At 41.6% G+C, this 20,253-nt stretch overlaps 1 protein-coding gene across 1 annotated transcript; it reads left to right on the forward strand.

Moving 5' to 3' along the window:
- Window positions 1-210: 210 nt before the first annotated feature.
- Window positions 211-20,159, forward strand: LOC308635288 (ubiquitin carboxyl-terminal hydrolase 17-like protein 6; the record flags this gene model as incomplete). Its single annotated transcript, XM_081269648.1, has 5 exons — window positions 211-441; window positions 9,988-10,114; window positions 10,468-10,561; window positions 18,503-18,603; window positions 18,694-20,159. 5 exons carry the CDS (start codon window positions 211-213, stop codon window positions 20,157-20,159), a joined length of 2,019 nt encoding a protein of 672 aa, XP_081125774.1.
- Window positions 20,160-20,253: the final 94 nt, after the last annotated feature.

Raw genomic sequence — 20,253 nt, forward strand, 5'->3', positions numbered from 1 at the left:
TCTGAATTTGCAGCTGAAGCTGAAGGTCAGCAGGATGGGATGGAAGGACCAAAGGAAGCCCAGAAAAGCAGCTGGAATAGGCTGGGGACCAGGACACCCAGCTGATCTACCTGAAGGCTCTACAGGACATCCCAGGGAAATCCAGTGCCCAGAAGGAAAGAAGCTGCCACCCCTAGGGTGAAGCCCAGCCCAGAAGTGTGTCCCAACCCTATGGAAGGACCAGCCCTGAGCATCAAGGTCACTCCTCAGAAAGAGAAAGACTTGCCTTCAGAGATCAGAGCCCAGGAGGAACAGCCTGACAGGGGCAGCTTCTGTGACACCAGGGTGATTGTGGACCCTCAGGGGGAACCTGCTGAGGAGTCACTTGGTGACCAAAGGACAGTCATTGACAAGCCCTCTCCCCTGCTAGAATTTTTGGATGGCTCCAACATTCAAAGATGGGTTGAGAAATCCAAAAGCATTCAGATAGGAAGGTGGTGATGGAACACCCTCCATGAGGAGGCCACTGGTGTGACGTGGACGAGTCTCCGGGTCAGATTCTCTCAGGAGGAGCCTGTCTCCCTGAAGTACTCCGCAGTTCCAGAGCCTTCTTCCCTCTCCAGTGACCACAACATGTACCCCTCATTTGTACAGAAGTCCTTGGTGTGACTACACCAGCTACAGGCCAGCAGCCCAAGACTCCTGGCACCCCTCTGTGGGCAGCAGCCAGGACACAGCCTCCTAAGTGATCACCCCCCAGCTCCTCAGTGATCTCCCAGAGCCCCTCCAGAGACCCAGAGTCCCACTCCCTGCAGGTGTGCAGAAGCTCCCTGGAAGAAGTGAAGGAGAAAAGGACATTCTGAGCGGAGACTCCACCTCATCCCTGTGGCGGACAGGCATCTAGCTCCCTGACATGGGGCCATGAGGAGCCCAGCCTGAAGCAGGGCTTTATTGACACTCAGTGCCACTTGGCCATGCTGTACTCCAAGTTCTCGTTCAAGGGGACCTTTACAAGGTTCAGAAAAATGACAGCAGCTCCTTCCTCACCTCCAGGGCTGCATCTCTGACTTCTATGACACTGGGACACTGACAATCTGCCTGTGGGAGCAGCTGCTGAAGGAGGATCTGGTCTGGGGGGCCTTCAGCTGTCACCCAGATTTTGCACTTTACTATAGTGGGAGCTAAGAGAAGTCTGTTGCAGGCCTTGGGGCACCCCAGGTCATAGTCTTTGGGTAAATGGGCTGGGATTGCTCTTACTAGTGCACCTCGCCCGTCCCACAGCAGGGCAAGATAACCATGGTCTCTGTGGTCAGCTTTTCTCTTTTTTTTAGATGTTGAGACCTAACAGCAAGGTTTTTCTACTTGTAGAGCTAACAAATATAATTCCTAAAAGTTTCTGTGGATGTCATTTGTTAAATGCTTTATAAGCCACTGCTTATCATTTGGCCATGTTGTTTGTTTTGTTCAGTTTTGGAGTACTGGGGAAGGAATCCAGGCAGCGAGCTGCACCCCAGCTCCCCAGTATGCCTGGGGACCAGGGAGGAGAGGCATTTTGTGACTTCTCATGACTGACATCAGCATGAATCTTTCCTTCTTGGGAAGTCATCGACTTTGGGTGTTGTTTTGTTTTAAATGTGAAATATGCCCATTGCAGAATATTTGGAAAGTGCAAACAAGTGTGTAAAGATCATTCTCATTCACTCTGAAAAATTAAAAATAAAAATAAGAGGAGGCTCATGGTTTTTTGTAAAGAAAATTGTATTGGTTACTCTGAAGAAAAAAAAAAAGGTCCAGGACCAGATGGTTTCACAGCTGAATTAATTCATTTATAAATTTAAATGCCTTTAACACAAATGTGGGTCATATACCATAGTTTGATCAAGTGCTTAATTTCCAGGTACATAGCAATTTCCCACTCATATTTACCTTTATTCTCTGAACTATCTGAATTTTATTTAAAATTAAAAAATCTTATATTTTATCTATGTTGCTTTTTCTGTATTTCTAAATATTTTATGTCAAATCTCAATAATATAATTTGTAAAATATGTACTTGGGAAGTATATCTAACCTTCTTTTATCCAATTAAGATTAATTGTGTATATTTTCAGGAATATTTAATAGAAGCCCCTATCCCTTCCCATGAACATTAAGAAAAGAAACATAATAGAGCTGGATTTTGACATTTTAATAACCTAATTTATATCGTCATCAAGTTTGTCATTTCCTGAATTGAAATCTCTAATTTATTTGACTTACATGTTTATTATTACAAATTAAATAAAAAAGGAAAGTGAACAGGTTTTAGATGATTTGTTTCACTGAAGCACTAGACCAACTGAAGGGGAATCTCTCACCCAATCTACATACAATGGCTCTAGAAAGGCAGTTTGATGAGATCACCTTTCAAAGTCACATGATAGCACTCTCAATCTACTCAAAAGGATCCAATCACATCTGATCCAATCATGATCCAATCATTTCTAACATACTTTGAAACTTATTGCTTGACATTTATGCATATTAAAACACACACACACACATTTGAAAACTGAGAGAAATTTTATGTACTATTTCCAATATACTGCTTCATACTCCAACTTGGTTTTTGAAATAAATACAAGCACATTAACTGGAGTTGGTGGTGCACACCTTTAATCTCAGGAACTCAGGAGGCTGAGGCAGGAGGGTTGCAAGTTTGAGGCCTGCCTCAGGAAGTTAGTGAGACCATCAGCATTTCACAAAACACTTTCTCAAAATCAAAGAAAGGACTGGGGTTGTGGATCAGTGGTAAAGCATCCTTGGGTCAATTTCTAGCAGCTAAATAAACAAATAAATATGTAAAAATAGATCCACAAGTAATGTCACTCTCTTGTCTAACATACCTCTAGTTTATTCCATTGCACTGTGGGTTACTATTTATCTACACAGGGGAACTAAGATTTTTAAAATGTTCTAGTTGTCTATTCATCAACATTAGTAATTTCCAGCTCTCAAATACCTCCCCCCTCTATACCTTCAGAATTTACCTGTATTCCTCATCCTGAACTTCCTGAGTCTTATTCCAAATTGATCCTTTGTGATAACTGGTGGAACCCTTCAGGAAAAGTCAACAAAAATGAGAAAGTTTAGCAATTCCACCTATGAGTTAAATGTTCTCTCATCTCTGCTTTCCTGTGTTTCTCACAGTGTCAAGATAAACAAATTCATGGTAGTCAGTCAAATTGTATTCATTTTCTCAGTTCAACATGAATTACAAATAGAACAATACCCTATATTAGAGAGAAAAAATTGAACAAACTCTGATGAGACAGATGTCTTGACTATAGTGACTCCATTTTGTTTAGGAAGTCCAGTTTGTGAACAGCCATGCCAAGTAGAAAGGTCACTACTGGGGCAAGTTGTTTTTCCTTTTGTTGTGGAAGCCCTCAGGAACATGGGAATACCTAACAGCAGCCTTTGGTGTCTGTAGCTAGGGTAACTGGGCTTATTCTTATTGGCTAAGCCTCCTGGGGCCTGATTGTCATCTCTCACTTCTGTAACTTGGCTTCTTGCATTGGTAAACCAATAATGTCCCTTTCATGTTTTTTTGGCTTAAATATGAGGTCAGACTGAAGGGAGTGAGCCACTCTCACCATCTTACTTTAAGAGAGTAGAGTGTCCACTGCTGGCCAGCAATAAAGGCTTCATTGGAATGGCCATGTGTAGTCTGAGAGTTATTTGAGGGTCTCATATCGGTATAACAAAACTGATGAAGATTCACAATTTCTTATCATTAACTACCACTCTTAGGATGCTCCTTGAACAAGTGTCCCAATTATAATTTTGTACTAAGATCCAGCACACACTACGTCACCTCCAAAAAGAAGAGACTGATTGGGGGTCCCCTGTCTGTTTCTCTCTGCATTTCACCACTTTCAAGTGGACTCCAAAAATGAGGATGCTGCTTAATCAACATCATTTCCTTTTTGCAGTCAGGTTTCTGTCTGCTGCATGTACATAGTTTAGCCATTATTTGGAGGTTGGATTCATGCAGTAGTGAAAGAGGGAGAAGGAGAAAAATGTATCTACACATTTTATTCCAAATATGTCTAAATATTGGGACAAAATAAATGGTTAAAAACAATTAAGTCACTGATTTATAAGTCAGGATTCCAGGTCCAGCCAGGCTGGGTCCTCTGCAAACCTCTCAGGGCCCTCCAGTAGGTGTTGTCTGGGGCTGTGATCTCAGGAGAGCCTGCTGGTCCTCTTCATATCCCACAGACTGTTGGAAGGGTTCCATTCCATGGGGGCTGGGGACCTCAGTTTCCATACTCTGACTTCTGTCCCCTCCTATATGTCCCTGTCCCTTTGTATTCTATGAGGTACCCTGTATGATTTTTTTCTTCCATTTCAGGAGAGGGCAGTCAGGGCCTCAGGCTTGCTGGTTTTGCAGTGCACCACTGCATCTCACAACCAACCCAAGGTTGCTTCTTTAATGCCAGCGAGAGACCTTCTTAGGGTTGAAAACTGCCTGTAATTCCCCTTTGTGAGTCAGGAGGATAAAAGTGTCAGGCTCACCTGGTCAACTTCGATTCACTCTGGATTTTTCCCTGTGATTAACTGACAGTGAATGGAAATTGTATCTGAAAAATCCCTTCATCATTGCCACATATCACAGCCCAGCCCTGAGAGTGTTAGTGCTCAGAGCCCCGGACATGGAATTACTTCTTCAACCAATAGCATTCTGGTCCCTAGGCAACAGAGACAGTGTGAGCTCCTAAGTTTTATGGAGAAGATACTGAGTAGAAAGTGCTGGGACTGACAGAAGAGCAAAGTGTGAGGGGGAGAAAATGCCCCCTGGGGAGTTTTGAAGGGGCTGCTGCTAAGTAAGGTGGGGTTTTTTCTATTTTTTTTTTTTTTTTTTATGGATCCATGGGCTTGACTTTCACCTGGGGCCCTGATGCTGAGTCTGGGGTCTTGGTCTCTCTCTACATGCTGCAGGCTGCAGACAGGGCTGTTTGGTCACATCAGGACACCTGGTGGTACCTAGGTGTGATGCTTGGCCCATGCCATGCCTTTTGGAGGCAGCCTTGGCAACTTTAAGGGAGACCCCTCTGGCCTTTGGACCGCTATCTTCGCACAGAGGACAGGGTTCTGCCCAGAGTGCCTTAAATTCTCCTGGCAGGTGCCAGTGCCAGTCACTCTCTCTACATTTTTTGGCCCAGGAGGTGAGTAGAAAGCAATTTCAGGGTTTGGGTGGAAGACAGCAGGGCAGAGTGTTCTCATGTTGGTGTTATTGACAGATGGCTGCCTTGAAAACACATGGTCCAGGACAATGTCTTCCTGATTACTCGAAGGCACATTGCCCTGCTTGGGTGCTGGGGGCAGAGTCCAGCACAAAGTTCTCATTAATACTACATCAAGTACAATTAAAATCAGTGCAATAATAGATGGAGCAAAGAAAAGAAACTTAAATGTAAAACAAATACAGTTAGTTTAAATATGAAGAAGTGCTTGACTACAGTGGTGATCCGGTGTTATAGTAAAGCTTTGTCCTGTTTCATAAATGGACTTCCAGACCACTCACATATAATCAAATCAAGCCTCTATTGAGTACAAGGGCACTCCTTATAAGCCTGAAAACCACAAAAGGGATGTTCAGGAGTCCGGCCAATGCAAACCAGCCAGGTTACAGAAGCGGGAGAGTGCAGTCAAGCGGTGGGAATCCTGACTAATCACAGTTACCCAATCACCCCAGTTACAGAAACAGAGCCCTGTTGCCCTAGGTATAGAAACAATGCCCTGTTAGGTATTTCCATGTTCTTAAAGGTTTCTATAGCAAAACGAAAAGAACATCTTGCCCCCATTATAACCCTTCTACTTGGCATGGTTGTTTTACAGAATGGAGTCACAAAACAAAATGGAAAAATGATTTAAAAGGAAAATTAATTTACAGTGTCTACTTAATGCAATTCATGCCATATTAGAAAATACAGTTGCATTTTATCTGTGGTCAATTAACTTGTAAAGACTTTTCTATATTCTATTGCGTGTCACTGGTTAGTGCAATTCTGAGGGCCCTCTTACTGTGGTTGTAACCTATGGAGGCCTCCTGCTGGCTTGTCTCTTCAGGTTTTTATATGCTCTAAGTTGTTGGAGCACAGGCTGCAATGGACTCTGTTGCTTCTGTTGTGTGAGGGTCCTCTAATGTAATCAGAAAGGGAAGTTCAATCTCCAGTTCCAATTAGAGAGGAGAGTAGAGCTCACTTTTAGCCATCCATGTAACATATGATAACATTTCATTAGCATATGTTGAAAATTTACTACTGATCTCTAAAACAATGTTCAATATGAGAAAAGTAAGAAATAAATACAATAGATGGTGATGAACCCAGCCTAATTCCATTTTAAGGTTGGGAGTCATTTTGTCACAAAGTTATGAAAAGTTAGTTTCGGTTTTATTATAAAGTAGTAAGATTTCTATTTGGCCTGACCCTCTGCTGTATGAACTTGTTTGGAATTCCTGCCCATCCTCTGAACTCACCCATGACTGTCTCTCCTTGACCAGATAAAAACCCTCCCTAAAACCTGAGCAGTGCCACATAATTCTGATGTTAGAATCTCAATTTACTCTCTACCTTGAAATGTTAAGCCATGTAGATCATTAACCTGATCATTAACATCGGCCTTTGTATTACATTTGCCAGATCCCTGTTAGCTGTAAGTTACCACAACACTCCCTTTGTAACTTTTTGTGCTATAAAAACCTTTTCTTTCCTGTGAGTTGTTGCTGTTCTCTGGCCCAGCTTTTGGGGTGAGATAGTCACTGGCCAGCTCTCTTGTGTACACAATATAAGATTTCTTTAATTTGATGTAAAATTGGAGTCAGTGATCTTTTCTTTGTGTTGTGTTTCAACAGTAGCTGAAGCCTTAAGCATTAGTCAAACTATGAACACTATTCAATGTATTGGAAGGGGATGAAAAAGAAAATACAAAGGAAACAAGTGAGAAAGGGAAGGAAGACCACAGAAAAATAAGAGGAAGAAGAATGAAAGAGTAATGAAAGGGATGGAGGAGAGAGAAAACTACTGAGGAAAATTCCAGGTAATTGAAAAGTTTGCCCGTTTAATAGATCTTTGCAAGAACGAATGTGGGGAGATTTTACAGGACACTTGAGAGTAAAGAAGTAGTGCAAAAACAATCACAAAGGGATCTGGGTTTTGTCCTTGCTGAGGATTTTAAAATGGGGAGGTTTCCATAGATTTGGATTTAACATCCCTGAGTATGAAAGTGTTTTTGACATGAAATCATTCTACTCATTTTTGCATCTCAACTTTGACCCAAACTGGACAAACTTGTCAGGGGTCTGTCTGCTTAGCTCTGCCTGCTTCTTGCCTGCTAATGAGTGTTGGAAGAAATTTTCCTGTTCAGAGCAGAATAAGTCCTCAGAGTGGCTCTCTTTTTCTGTCTATATTGGGAGTGTGGCTCTGGCTGCAGATGCTGGCCAGTCCCCTCTCCTGAACAGCCTGTGAGTCAATGCAGATTGCAAGACTCAGGTGCTTCCCATTTGCTGGGGGAGGAGTCTGAAAATTGCCTCCAGACACCTCTGGGCATGGGGGAACTGGGGCATACTGAGCTAGAATGCAGAAGGTAGCACCTTTCCACACCCCAACTATATACACAGCTCTATGTCCTGGCGGCTTTGTCCCTATCTGAGAGTTCAGATCCCCTCTTTGAAATGGAACTCCCCTTTTGGTTGTCTCCACTCTGCAGACCTACAGCCTAGAAGCCAAATTTTCTGTCACTGCCCAAAGCTCTGGGTAAAACTTTAGCACATTCCCACTCCTGTGTCCAGGTGGACTCAAGACTTGGGCACGGAAGTCAGTGAAAATACAGGACCCATGGCCACTTCATCTTGGGTACACAATCAAAAGCAATCCCCATGATACCTCATTACAAGTTCTGCTCCCTCACATGTTGAAGTGTAGCATTAGAGAAGCATGCTGAGGCAAGCATATAAAGCAGGGTTTATTTAAAACTGGGTAACAGACTTCTCCTGTGAGGGAGAAGGGCGCCATAGCTGCTATCCTGGTATCCCAAGAAGTGAGGTGTCCTGCCCTTTTTATAGGTCCTAGACTTCCTTTGTTCTCCTTCCCTCTTCTTATCTTTCTCCTTCCTGCTTACAGGACTAGGCCAAGGAAATGCTCAGCAGGATGGTCAAAAGGTGGGAAAAAGTTGGGCTGAAGGGCAAAGGGCAGGGTGGAGCAGCTCAGGGCAAATTCATTAACAACCTTATAGTTCACTATAGGGAGGAACAATTCCTGGGACAGGTCACCTTAGCAACAGGTAGGAGCTGGGGTAATTTCTCCCTGAGTGTGGAGAAAGCTTCCTAAAGGAATGACATTTTTATCCCTCAAGGGACAGTGTCCAGCTTCCAGACTCACTCAAAATTGGCCTCTTCATCTGACCTGATTTGATTTGCCTATCTATGCTGACTGCCTGTCTAATTCTGGCTTCACCAAAACAATAATAAAAGAAAAAAACCAAACCAAACAAAAACCAAAAGAAACTGCAGGGATTTCTAATTTCTTGGGCAGCAAGTGGACACAGAATGTCTGTAAGCTGGCAAGACTCCCACATTCTCTACATTGCTGGGAAAAGCCAATTTCTCTCCCATACTGATTTCTTCTCAGTATCAGAATGGTTTTCTAGCTCAGACTGTGAAATTGCTGGACAACACAGCCTGCTTCCTCTTCACCTTTTACCCTTGCCACTACTTTTTGAGAGAGAGAGAGAGAGAGAGAGAGAGAGAGAGAGAGAGAGAGAGAGAGAATTTTAATATTTATTTTTTAGTTCTTGGCGGACACAACATCTTTGTTGGTATGTGGTGCTGAGGATCGAACCCGGGCCGCATGCATGCCAGGCGAGCATGCTACCGCTTGAGCCACATCCCCAGCCCAAATGTCAACTTTTGATAATCCCCCCCCAAAAAAAACCTAATTAATCAAGATCATTTTTATTCCCAATATTGTTACAACTTACTAATAAAATATTCCTTCATATTTCATACTGGAAGTTGTTTACACCAAGGTATGTTAACTTAATTGATGTTTGTCATTAAAATATACTAGTAAATCACGTAGTAGAGGAAGCAAATTTTTTGAACAACTGGATACATGAAAACTAATAAAGAAATAGAGAAATGAGATCAAGATATCAGAGAGATATTGAAAAGTAGTCTTTGGAGCTCAAGAGAGAATTGAGGATGAGAGTTGTAGTAAGGGTTGGTTGCTGGGATTCTGCCTCAGAGTACAAGTCTCAGAGACTTTGCCTTGTGCTGCTCAAATGTCTGTCCTTCACCTTATTCTGACCTCCTTGGTCACATTGAGAAGAGTGACTCTTCCTACTGACACCAAGTTACATGTAGTTTGCTCAGTTCTCAAAAATTCTGAAGATTGGTTCAAGAATGACTGCATTTTTCTGGTTATAGGGTTATAGTTTAATCATGTTTTGAAGATATAAAAAAATTCATTGGCTGTTTAAACACTCACATTTTTTACTAAATATTTTACTGATGAGGGATATTAGATACCTCTTTGTGAAAATGACTATTTTATACATAACCAATTTTCAAGATGACAAATTAATGTTAAGGTTGGCCTGGTGATAATTCTGGAAAGTTATTTAAATAAATGGGGATTTAAATTTTAGTTGAAAAGATTCAAGTGAAAATTTTATAATAGCCTGATTGAAAGTTATTCTTACCAGTCCTTAAATTTTTTTTCATATTTCATGATTCTCTATCATTCCATATTCCTTTAGTATAAATTCTATGAATTCAATGTATGTACATTCTGGGTTTCTGAAATTAAGAATGTTGGAAGCTGAAAATGAATAGGCTGGTGCTTTAACAGTTTGATCTCCTGCAAACCTAGTTTCCCCTCTGCCTCATGCTGTCCTCTCAACCCTTCTTTTGTGAAGTTGATCTCCTTGCTCTTCCTAAACTAGTTGTCAATACCGTTCTAGGAATTGGTGACCATTGAAGATGTAAGCAAAAGTTTCACCCAAGAAGAGTGGGCCATGCTGGACCCATGTCAGAAAATGCTACACGGATCAGTGATGCTGGAAATCATTAATCATCTGGTATCAGTTGGTAAGTCCATTAATGATATATATGAAAGATGTGAGGGTATACCTATTTCTTCAATAACAGTATCTGGAATAGCCTCTCTCTATTCAATTCCAATCTCTGTCCTGACTTTCTCATAGAACTTACAATTACATGCAAGAAAGCTGATCTTATTTATTACTTTAATTACAACTTATTTTACACCACACTACAATATAGTCCACACCATAATGTTATGTATCCATTAAACTTAAATTATACATAGACCTGATATTTATAAATCATTATACTTATATTGTCACTGTGCTGGAGGATTGAATACCAAAACAAGAGAATTCTGAACATTTTTGTGTGATTATCTGGATTCCATTTGAAAGTAATATTTAGTGGAGAGATGAAGTGCCTGAAAGAACTGCTGATCTGGCATTCTTTGAATGTCATTGTGAGTATTGGTGCCTTCAGTCCTCCCTGGTATGGGAGCATTCTAACTTTATTCTGCTGCAGTGAGTGAACTTCAAAATTTTCTCTGCTAAATACTTTCTCCCAGTGCCTTGGTTCTCTATTGTTGTTAACTCATCTTCTTGGTCTTGTCGCTAATGCACATTTCTTGGCAGAAATGCTAAAATCCAATGGCTTTTTTTTTTTTTTTACCATGCATAGGGTATCTGTTCTGCAAATCAGATGTGAATTTGTATCTGGAGGAAGGAAAAATCCTGTGGATGGGAGAAGGGACAGGATTTCTCCCAAGGCAGAGTGCAGGTAAGAGACAGAGACATTTGTGATTCTACAGAGATGGTTGCCCAGCCAGTGACTGAGCTTGGAAATATTAACTGACATAGCTGTGAAATTAATGTGGTTGTCTAAAATATAGTAGGGGACCATGGGACAAAATTTCTCATGTATGATGTAGCTTCTTTTAATCTAAATTCAAAATGTTTCCTCTATATTTAGATTTTCATTGAGGGGAAAACCTGTTAGTGTGTTTTTTAGGTCAATTTTCATGTCTCTTTTTCAGATTTTCTCCTTTAAATTTTTTTCTCCATTACTTTTTTAACAATAATTCTATGATGATGTTTTTTTTATAATTCCCAGTGTTCTATTTTTCCAAGATATATATTTTTTTTAATCTAAGCCATATCCTCCATGAAAGAGTCAATGATGAAAAAAGACATTCTCATGAGATTGTTGACTTTCAACTTTGTGTCTCTGAATTTCATGCTACCAATTTGTATTTCCAACTTTTCTAGGGATGTAAATGAATATCAAAAACATGAAATGATATGCAGAGCAGTTTTGAAAAGAAAGGCTACACCCATCAACAGGTCAATGGTAAGTTTCAAGAATGGGAACACTAATTATGTAAGTTAAAAACCTCTCTGTGGAATAAATTAGTGACCAAGTACAATTTGATGGCTGTCATTATGTTGGGAATACACAACTTCTGTGTTAAAACATCTGTATAGCTTGCATTCTGGGAGAAATTAAAAAGATTCCAAATGCACAAGCATTTCTCATGTAGCTATTTGAAATACTGAAGACCATAAAGTTAATCAGAGCCCCTTTAAATAAAATACTAGTAAATGGAAAATACTTGGCTCACCTGGGAATTATCTACAATGTTCACGAAATTAAAAGTAAGAAGATTTTCATTTTCATATTACAATGGATTGTTCTAAGATTCTTATGCAAAAAAATTAAGTTTATATGGAGACATTGTTAAGAAATGTTCATCTTCTTTATAAAACAGGAATCTCATTTTAAAGAGTATTCCTTAAAATGGAGAAAAGAAAGGAACTACTGGGACAACCAACACTGTGCACCATCCCTTGCTGACAATTTGTATCTTGGTGAAAACAAGAAAAATGATTGTGTCTCATGTGAAGGGCAAGAATATTTGAAAGGACATAGGAACTGTTTACAACCTAGAAAATTCAACAAGAATGACCCTGGAGAGATACAATATGAATGTCATCTATGCAGCAAATCCTTTAATCAAACCTCTGATCTAAGCAGACTCAATGAAACTAGAACAGGGGAAAAGAATTGTGAATATAATTTTTCTGAGAAAGTCTTCAGTTACTGCTCTAAGCATAGACAACATGAGAGAACCCAAACAAGTGATAAACAAAATGAATGCCACGTGTGTCAGAAAGCCTTCAGGAAGTCTTACAACCTTAAAATGCATGAGAAAGTCCATACTGGAGAGAAACTATACAGATGTCATCGGTGTGGGAAAGCTTTTTGTAAATTATACAACCTTCAAATGCATGATAAAATCCACACAGGAGAGAAACCATACAAATGCCGTGGGTGTGGGAAAGCCTTCAGCAAATCAGTTCATCTTTGTCGTCATCAGATAACCCACACGGGAGAGAAACCATACCAATGTCAATTGTGTGGGAAATCCTTTGGTCAATCATGCTACCTTAGAATACATGCAAAAATTCACACTGGAGACAGACCATACAAATGCCATGTGTGTGGGAAAGCCTTCAGCAATTCAGTTCACCTTAGTCGTCATCAGATAATCCACACGGGAGAGAAACCATATCAATGTCAATTATGTGAGAAATCCTCTAGTCAAACATGCTACCTTAAACTTCATCAGAGAACACACACTGGAGAGAAACCCTATCAATGCCACCTGTGTGGGAAAGCCTTCAGTCAATCTTGTTACCTTAAACCACATCAGAGAATCCACACTGGTGAGAAACCATATGTATGTGGTGTATGTGGGAAAGCCTTCAGTCTATCATCTGGCCTGAGACACCATGAGAAAACACATACTGGAGAGAAACCATACAAATGCCCTATGTGTGGGAAAGCCTTCAGTCGATCATCTGGTCTCAGAGTTCATGAGAGAACACACACTGGAGAAAAATAACATGCATGCCAGCTGTGTGGCATACTCCTTGGCCATCACCCTAGTATGGAAAAATGAAACATGACTTGCCTTGGAGAGTGGCCATGGGAGTGTTGCCTGTGTGGAAAGGCCTCTCTTTAAGACCCTAACCTTAGAAAAATCGAGCCAGCTCAATGGAGAGAAACCTCATGAGTGGCATCTATGTGGGAAAGGCTTCAGTCAATCTTACTACCTTAGACTGCACAAGAAAATGTACAAGAAATCAATCGTAGGAATGTCAGCTGTTTGGGAGGTCCTGCCAATGTTCTGCATGTAGGAACCCATGATGGAGACAAACTTGAGTTTCTGTAGCCTATATTCTAACCTGCTATAACAAGATATAAGAACTAAAATTTTTTTTCTCTGTAGTTCACATATTTTTGCTCCTACTCATATTTTTTCCTACTTCCAAATTTGAAAATTATTTGATTCTTAACCTAGCTTCTTTCTTAGTAATATGTTAAGTTATAAATGTTCATCTGAGTGCTCTTTTATCCCAGAAATTCTAATATTTGAAGCTTTTATTATCACTTCTTTCAAAACACTGTTTATTTCCTTCTCTTGTGCCTTCTTCCTTGACCTGTGAGGTATGTATAGGTGTTCCATTTTGTGTTGTAGGGCCTGAAGTGTGGTGATGGGATTCTATAGATCTTAAGGTGATTGATTTCTAATATAATCAATTATGCATTAAACAATCTGCATGATTTTAACTTTTTTAAAAGGCAATGGATATGCTTCAAATTTAAAATATAAGATTGTATTAGTTACGTACATGTCAAAACTATCAAATTGCATGCTTCCACTATGTGCATTTTATTGTACTTCATTTTTACCTCAATAAAGCCATGAAAAAAATGTGAAGAAATGTTCAATTGTACTTGTGAAATCTAAATCTGAGCACCCCATAATTGAAGAACACCCTTAATCAATATGAAAAAAGTTGAAGTAATTTGAATCCTCTCTTGACATACACAAGTCCCTGTAAAATAAGCCATATGAATGATGTTTGATTGAAAAGGTCATAATAAGTGATCTTTCTTAAATGGCATATGCTTATTTTAAACCCTGTCAATAAAAGAATGTAGTAACCTACAGTTTCAACTCTCAGCTTTCAACCAACCAGAGTGTTTGACAGGAAAGTCATATTGACACTGTCCAGGTCCTAGACAGGGTTTCCTCAATCCTGTGTACCTTCAGACCATACCCCACCCCCTTGTATTCCTCAGGAACTTCTTGAGCTTCATTCACATTGGTTCCCTTGTGTCCACTGGGGGAACTTTTCAGAATTAAACAAGTTTATTTTTAAATTTGCATTTTCAAGGACTTCACATTCAAGTTTAATGTTCTCTCATCTCTCCACTTAATCTGGTATTTGCAAAGGTGAAGCAAGTGGAATGATTGAATTTACATTATTAAGTGACAGTTGAACTCCTATTACTCAGATCAACAATAATTAAAACAGAAAAAACACAATTTTAACGTGAGAGACATAATGAAACAAAAAGTTTGGTTTGCAATTTGTTGCATTTAATGATAATTTCCCCATGTTCTTTGAACAAGAAAACCAATATTAATTTGTGCTGGCATTTGTGTAATATGTAGAAAGTCTTGATTATACCACCAATGAGATATATTTGGTAATTTTTTTTTCTTTTTCCTGATTTTCACCAACATCAGAATCAACTGGATTTAGAAGATACAAATGAAAGTTGTTTCACATGATTCTCTTTCTCAGCCCGTTCTCCATCTCTTTCATGTACATCATTTAAATTTTCTTTGGATGTTCAATTTATGTTGTGAATTGTTGGAAGGAGAAAGGGAAATTCTCTGTGCTTCTTTTCTAGTTATGTGCAGCACATTGCCAGAAACTGAGTGGCAACACCAATAAAATCCATTAAGTCATAGACTCACAGGTCAGAAGTCCAAGTCAGAGCAGGTTGGATCCTCTGGAAGCCTCTCACAGGACCTCATGCAGGTGGTGGCTGCATCATGATCTCCTTGGGGCCTGTTGATTCTCTCTTTCTCAGTCTTTGGTGCAGTTCCTTGGGGGCTGTGGGGCTCTGGACCTGAATTTTGACACCCTGAGTTTTGTTTCCTCTCATATGTCTCCTTATATTTTGTGAGAATTTGCAGATTTGGGTGTGTTTGTGTTTGTTGCAGTGTTTGATTCTTTGGGCTGGCTAGACAAGCACTGTACCACTACACTGTACCCAGGCCCACATTTGCTTCCTCTGTGCCTGAAGGGGACCTGTTCAGAGTTTGATTCTGTCTGCACACCTCCTAACACAAGTAATAGATTCCTGTTACACCACTCAGCTTTTCAGGTTCTCTCAGGTGCCTTCCCTTTCTTTGATTAGCTCACAGTGTCTGTAATTGCATGAATAAACTACCCCCCTCATTGCCAGTTTTTGTGGCTGTGAACAAAATATATGACAAGAACAACTTATAGAACAAGCATTTTGTTTTGGACTCAGTTTTAGAGTTTCAACCCATGGCCACCTGACTGCAATACTTTAGGCCTGAGGTGAGGCAGAACATCCTGGCACAAGGGCATGAGAGAGAAAAGATACTCTCTAATGGCAACCAGGAGCAGAGAGAGTGAGGAGCCAGGGATGAGGTGCTTATTCCCCAAGGGCATTAGGGGACTACATCCTCAAGCTCTGGCCCACCTTCCAACAGTTTCCATCTGGTTTGGTCTCAACGTCTAAAAAAAAGAGAAAAGCTGACCACAGAGACCGTGGTTATCTTGCCCTGCTGTGGGACGGGCGAGGTGCATTACTAGTAAGAGCAATCCCAGCCCATTTACACAAATAATAAATAAAATTGAAAGGCCTTTTGCTACAAAGACCAGAAAATATAAACACAAATAAAATAACAGAGGAGAGGCAGGTGACCTGAATAAATTAGACATGACAGGAGACATTACAACTGACACCAGAGAAACTAAGGGAATCCTGAATCATGAGGAATTCTTTTTGAAAAAAAAAATGCTAATAAATTTTAAAATCTTGAGGAAGTGGATAAATTCCTACCCAAATTCATTCCCTTGGACATAAAATGCCCATGACATTTTAAAATTGACCTCAGTATATATTCAAAACACAAGGAAGAAATTGAACCAGTTGTTGTAAAGATTCTCCCAAGGAACATCCATTGGTAGATAGGATCACTGCTGAGTTTCAGCAAATTTTTGACAGGATCTAAAAGCAATGCTTCTCAAATGCTTCCATACAATTGAAAGGGGGGAACATTTAGAAACCGATTCCATGGGACCTGTTAGTGGCAGAGCAGGCTGAACCAATGTCAGCTGCAGGGTGGGCTGAACACTTGACCCTCACCCATCTGGTTCCTTATCCCTTGTTTGCCTCAAGTCAGAACACTTAACCCCACTCAAGGCTGAACACTTGACCCCCACACATCTGGTGCAAAGGAAACCCACATCTAACTTCTTCCCTCTCACTGAGGGCAGAAGATGAGACCCTTAGCAACTACTGTATGATCCAATCACTGTGGGCCAACAAAGCAGCTTGCAGACCCAGAGACCCCGTCAGATTTTGGCTATCAAAACTCTCCCCTCTCCTTCTCTCTCCTTCCTGTCACTCTCTCTTCCCCCCTCTCTCTCTCTCCCTCTCCCTCTCTTTTCTCTTTTTTCTCTCTCTTGTGCTTTGCTGTCTTCTCTCTCTCTCACTCTCTCTCTTTCTCTGTTTCTCTCTCTCTCTCACTCTCTTTCTCTCTCACTCTCTCTCTTTCTCTTTCTCTCTCTCTCACTCTCTTTCTCTCTCTCTATTTCTCTTTCTCTCTCTCTCACTCTCTTTCTCTCTCTCTCTTTCTCTTTCTCTCTCTCTCTCTCTCTCTCTCTCTCTCTCTCTCTGTCTCTTTCTTCCTTCCCTGTTAATCAGACACCACCACAATAAAGATCTCTTGGTCACTCCAAGTGTCGTGGTCACTTTCCTTTCAGAGCCAACCTTCACCTGTTTATTTACCCAAACTGAGGAGGACACAAGAGAAAAAGCAAAAATGAACTAACCACTGACATTCGGCCATGAAGAAGGAAATCCTGTCAACGTCAAGAGCTTTCCTGGAACTGGAAGACCCCACATTCTACACACTGAAAGATAAGGCTCCAGGGCTGGGCTGTAGCTCAGTGGTAGATCGCTTGCCTTGCAGGTGTGAGACCCTGGGTTTGATCCTCAGCACCACATACAAGTGAATAAATAAATAAAGATTTAAAACATAAAAGGCTCCAGTGTTTTCTCTCATGTGTGGAAACTAAAGGAAACAGATGACTGAAAGGTAGAGGTGGGATCCCCAAGGACTGGGAAGGGTATGGCTAGGGTGAGAGATAGAAATTGAAGACAGAAGAAGGGGAAATGGGTAGAAGGGTGGGTGAACAGGGGAAAGCTTGACATGTGCATGGATGAAACTACCAGGATGAAGCCCATTAATTTGTTCAATTTACAGTTTAAAATGCCCAGGGCAAAAACGACCAGTTTCCATAGAACTCCTGGACCTCCCCATAGAGCCCAGAATGGTGGAGTAGGTTTCCTTTGAAATTTGAATCTTCCTGCAGTCATTCAAATGTTGAATGATTAATATAATCCTTCTAAACGCAAACACCCCTGTTTAAAATGAAGTGAGGCTTACCCAAGGACCTACACCTCCATCATTTCCTGTTTCTCCTCTACTCTTTTCCCCAGCCATACTCTGAAGAACCCATTGGGAAGGGAATCCAACCTGAGGTCCATCTGTCCATCCCTAGTCTGTCAGCAGGTTGTCAGGAAGATGGCTGCTGGGCAAACACCACAGGAGCAGAGTCAGCTTCCTAGATGTCACATTATCTTGAACATAATAAAAATCTTATTCCCTGCCTCCTTGATATTTCTGCCAAAGACAAGCAGGCATATTCCTAAAGGACTTCCTTTTGAATTCAAAACCATCATGGAAATGTGTCAGGACCCGTCCAGCAAGACTTGGTTTATTGAGAAGGAAATGACATGTATCTTTTTAATCAGAAAAGTGGTTTAAAAGTTTAATAATACATATATATTTTAATAAGTAAAAACATTTTAATTGAGATATTACTACTATGAATATGTGCACGCCTCAAAATGCTTATGAAATGTGGTTATAAAAATAATTCTTGGGCTGGGGATGTGGCTAAAGCGGTAACAGCGCTCGCCTGGCATGTCCCTGGAGTTGGCTTCGATCCCCGGCACCACATAAAAATAAAATAAAGATGTCCACCGAACAATGAAACAAAAAATAAATATTAAAAATTCTCTCTCTCTCTCTCTCTCTCTCTAAAAAAAAAAAACAAAAAACAAAAAAAGTGAGATCCACAAACAGGGAAGAGTCAACCAGTCTCTCCAGGAAGTGAACGGACCACACCCAAATCCCTAATCCAATTAAGTGCTTGCAGGTGATTGGTGGATCTGTCAGGAAGTTAGTGGGTGTGGTCAGGAGGCTGAGCTATAAAAGGCTGAAAACATGGACCCGGCTGTCATTTGAAGGCCGGCTCCGAAGGAGAAGCTCTCTCCTCTCGAGATTCAGCGGGGAGACCTGGTGGTCACTGCTCCTGGAGACATGGAGGCAGCTTCACTCCACTGTGGAGGTGAGTCTCAGTTTCATGACTGTATAAAACCTGAATGTTCATCAAATGCAGCTGATGCTAAAGTCCATTTGGGTCCTTCTCTACCTGCAGAGTCATCGTTGTCACCTTGCCCTGATGCACACTTAAATAAGAATTCAGCTCCTGTGGGGCCACTGCTGGCTCCTAGAGGGAAACTTTGTCTGAACTGGCAGAGACCGTCCGCGGCTGGGGCTGGGCTGCAGAACATGGGAAACACTTGCTACGTGAATGCAGCCCTGCAGTGCCTGACATACACACCTCCGCTGGCCAACTACATGCTGTCCCAGGAGCACTGCCAGCGCTGTCCTCGTCACAGGGCCTGCATGCTGTGTGTGATGCAAGCCCACGTGAGGCGGGCTCTCCGCCACCCTGGGGATGTCATTCAGCCCCTGCCTGCTTTGGTTGACGGCTTCCACACTTCCCGGCAAGAAGATGCCCATGAATTTCTGCTCTTTACTCTCCATGCCATGCAGGAAGCATGTCTGCGTGGGCACAAGAGGCCGGGTGCTCACTCCAAGGACCCTACCCTCATGCGCCAGATATTTGGAGGGTGCTGGAGATCTCAAATCAAGTGTCTCCACTGCTGTGGCCTTTCAGACACTTTTGACCCCTACCTGGACATTATGCTAGACATCACGGCAGCTCCCAGTGTGCAGCATGCACTGGAGCACTTGGTGAAGCCTGAGTGGCTGGAAGGGGAGAACGCCTACCAGTGTGGTGTTTGTCAGAAGAAGAGGCCAGCCTGCAAGACCCTGACCCTGCAGAAGGCACCAAAGGTTCTTATGCTTGTATTGAAACGGTTCTCGGATCTCACAGGGGAAAAAATGGCTAAGCACGTGCACTATCCTGAGTGTCTCGACATGCAGCCATACATGTCTCAGCAGGGCAGAGGCCCACTGGTGTACGCCCTCTATGCTGTGCTGGTCCATGCCGGGGTGAGCTGTCGCAGCGGACACTACTATTGTTACATAAAAGCTGGCAATGGCCAGTGGTACAAAATGGACGATGCTAAGGTAGTGGCCTGTAACATTACTTGTGTCCTGAGTCAGCGTGCCTATGTCCTCTTTTATGTCCAGAAGAGTGAACTTGAAACTGACAATGGGAGTGTGTCCCTGGGCAGGGAAACAATAGCGCTTGGGCCTGAGGACATAATCTTGAGAGCCACTCAAGGAGAGCTCCAAGGAGACTCCTGTAGCAAAGCAGTAGAGCCAGAAGAGCGCTTGGTGGATACAGCTACTGGAGAAATCACCTTGGATCAGTGGAAATTTCTCCAAGAACAGAACCAACCAAAGTCTGAATTCAACCTCAGGAAAGTGGAATTCACTCTGCCTCCCAATGTTGTTGTGATTCACCAGTCAAAACACAGAGAAAAGGAGAACATAATGGATAAGCAGGAAAAATACAAGCAGAGCAAGGATACCAAGCACAGCATGCGTGAGGAGTTGGTGAACACTGGCCAACTCCCGTGTCTTGCAGGAAGGCCCAGAGCCAACAAGAAGAAGAACAAGCAGGGCAAGAGGACAGTAATTGTGGTCTAGCAATCCAGGGCACTGTGAAGGCCTTTGTATTGCAAACTAATGGTAAGTACTTAGCAGTCCCTGGAGTGCTTTGAGTTCCCTGAAGTAGAGGAGT

The sequence above is a fragment of the Spermophilus citellus genome (assembly GCF_964194105.1).
Source record: "Spermophilus citellus genome assembly, chromosome: 16".
Taxonomy (NCBI): domain Eukaryota; kingdom Metazoa; phylum Chordata; class Mammalia; order Rodentia; family Sciuridae; genus Spermophilus; species Spermophilus citellus.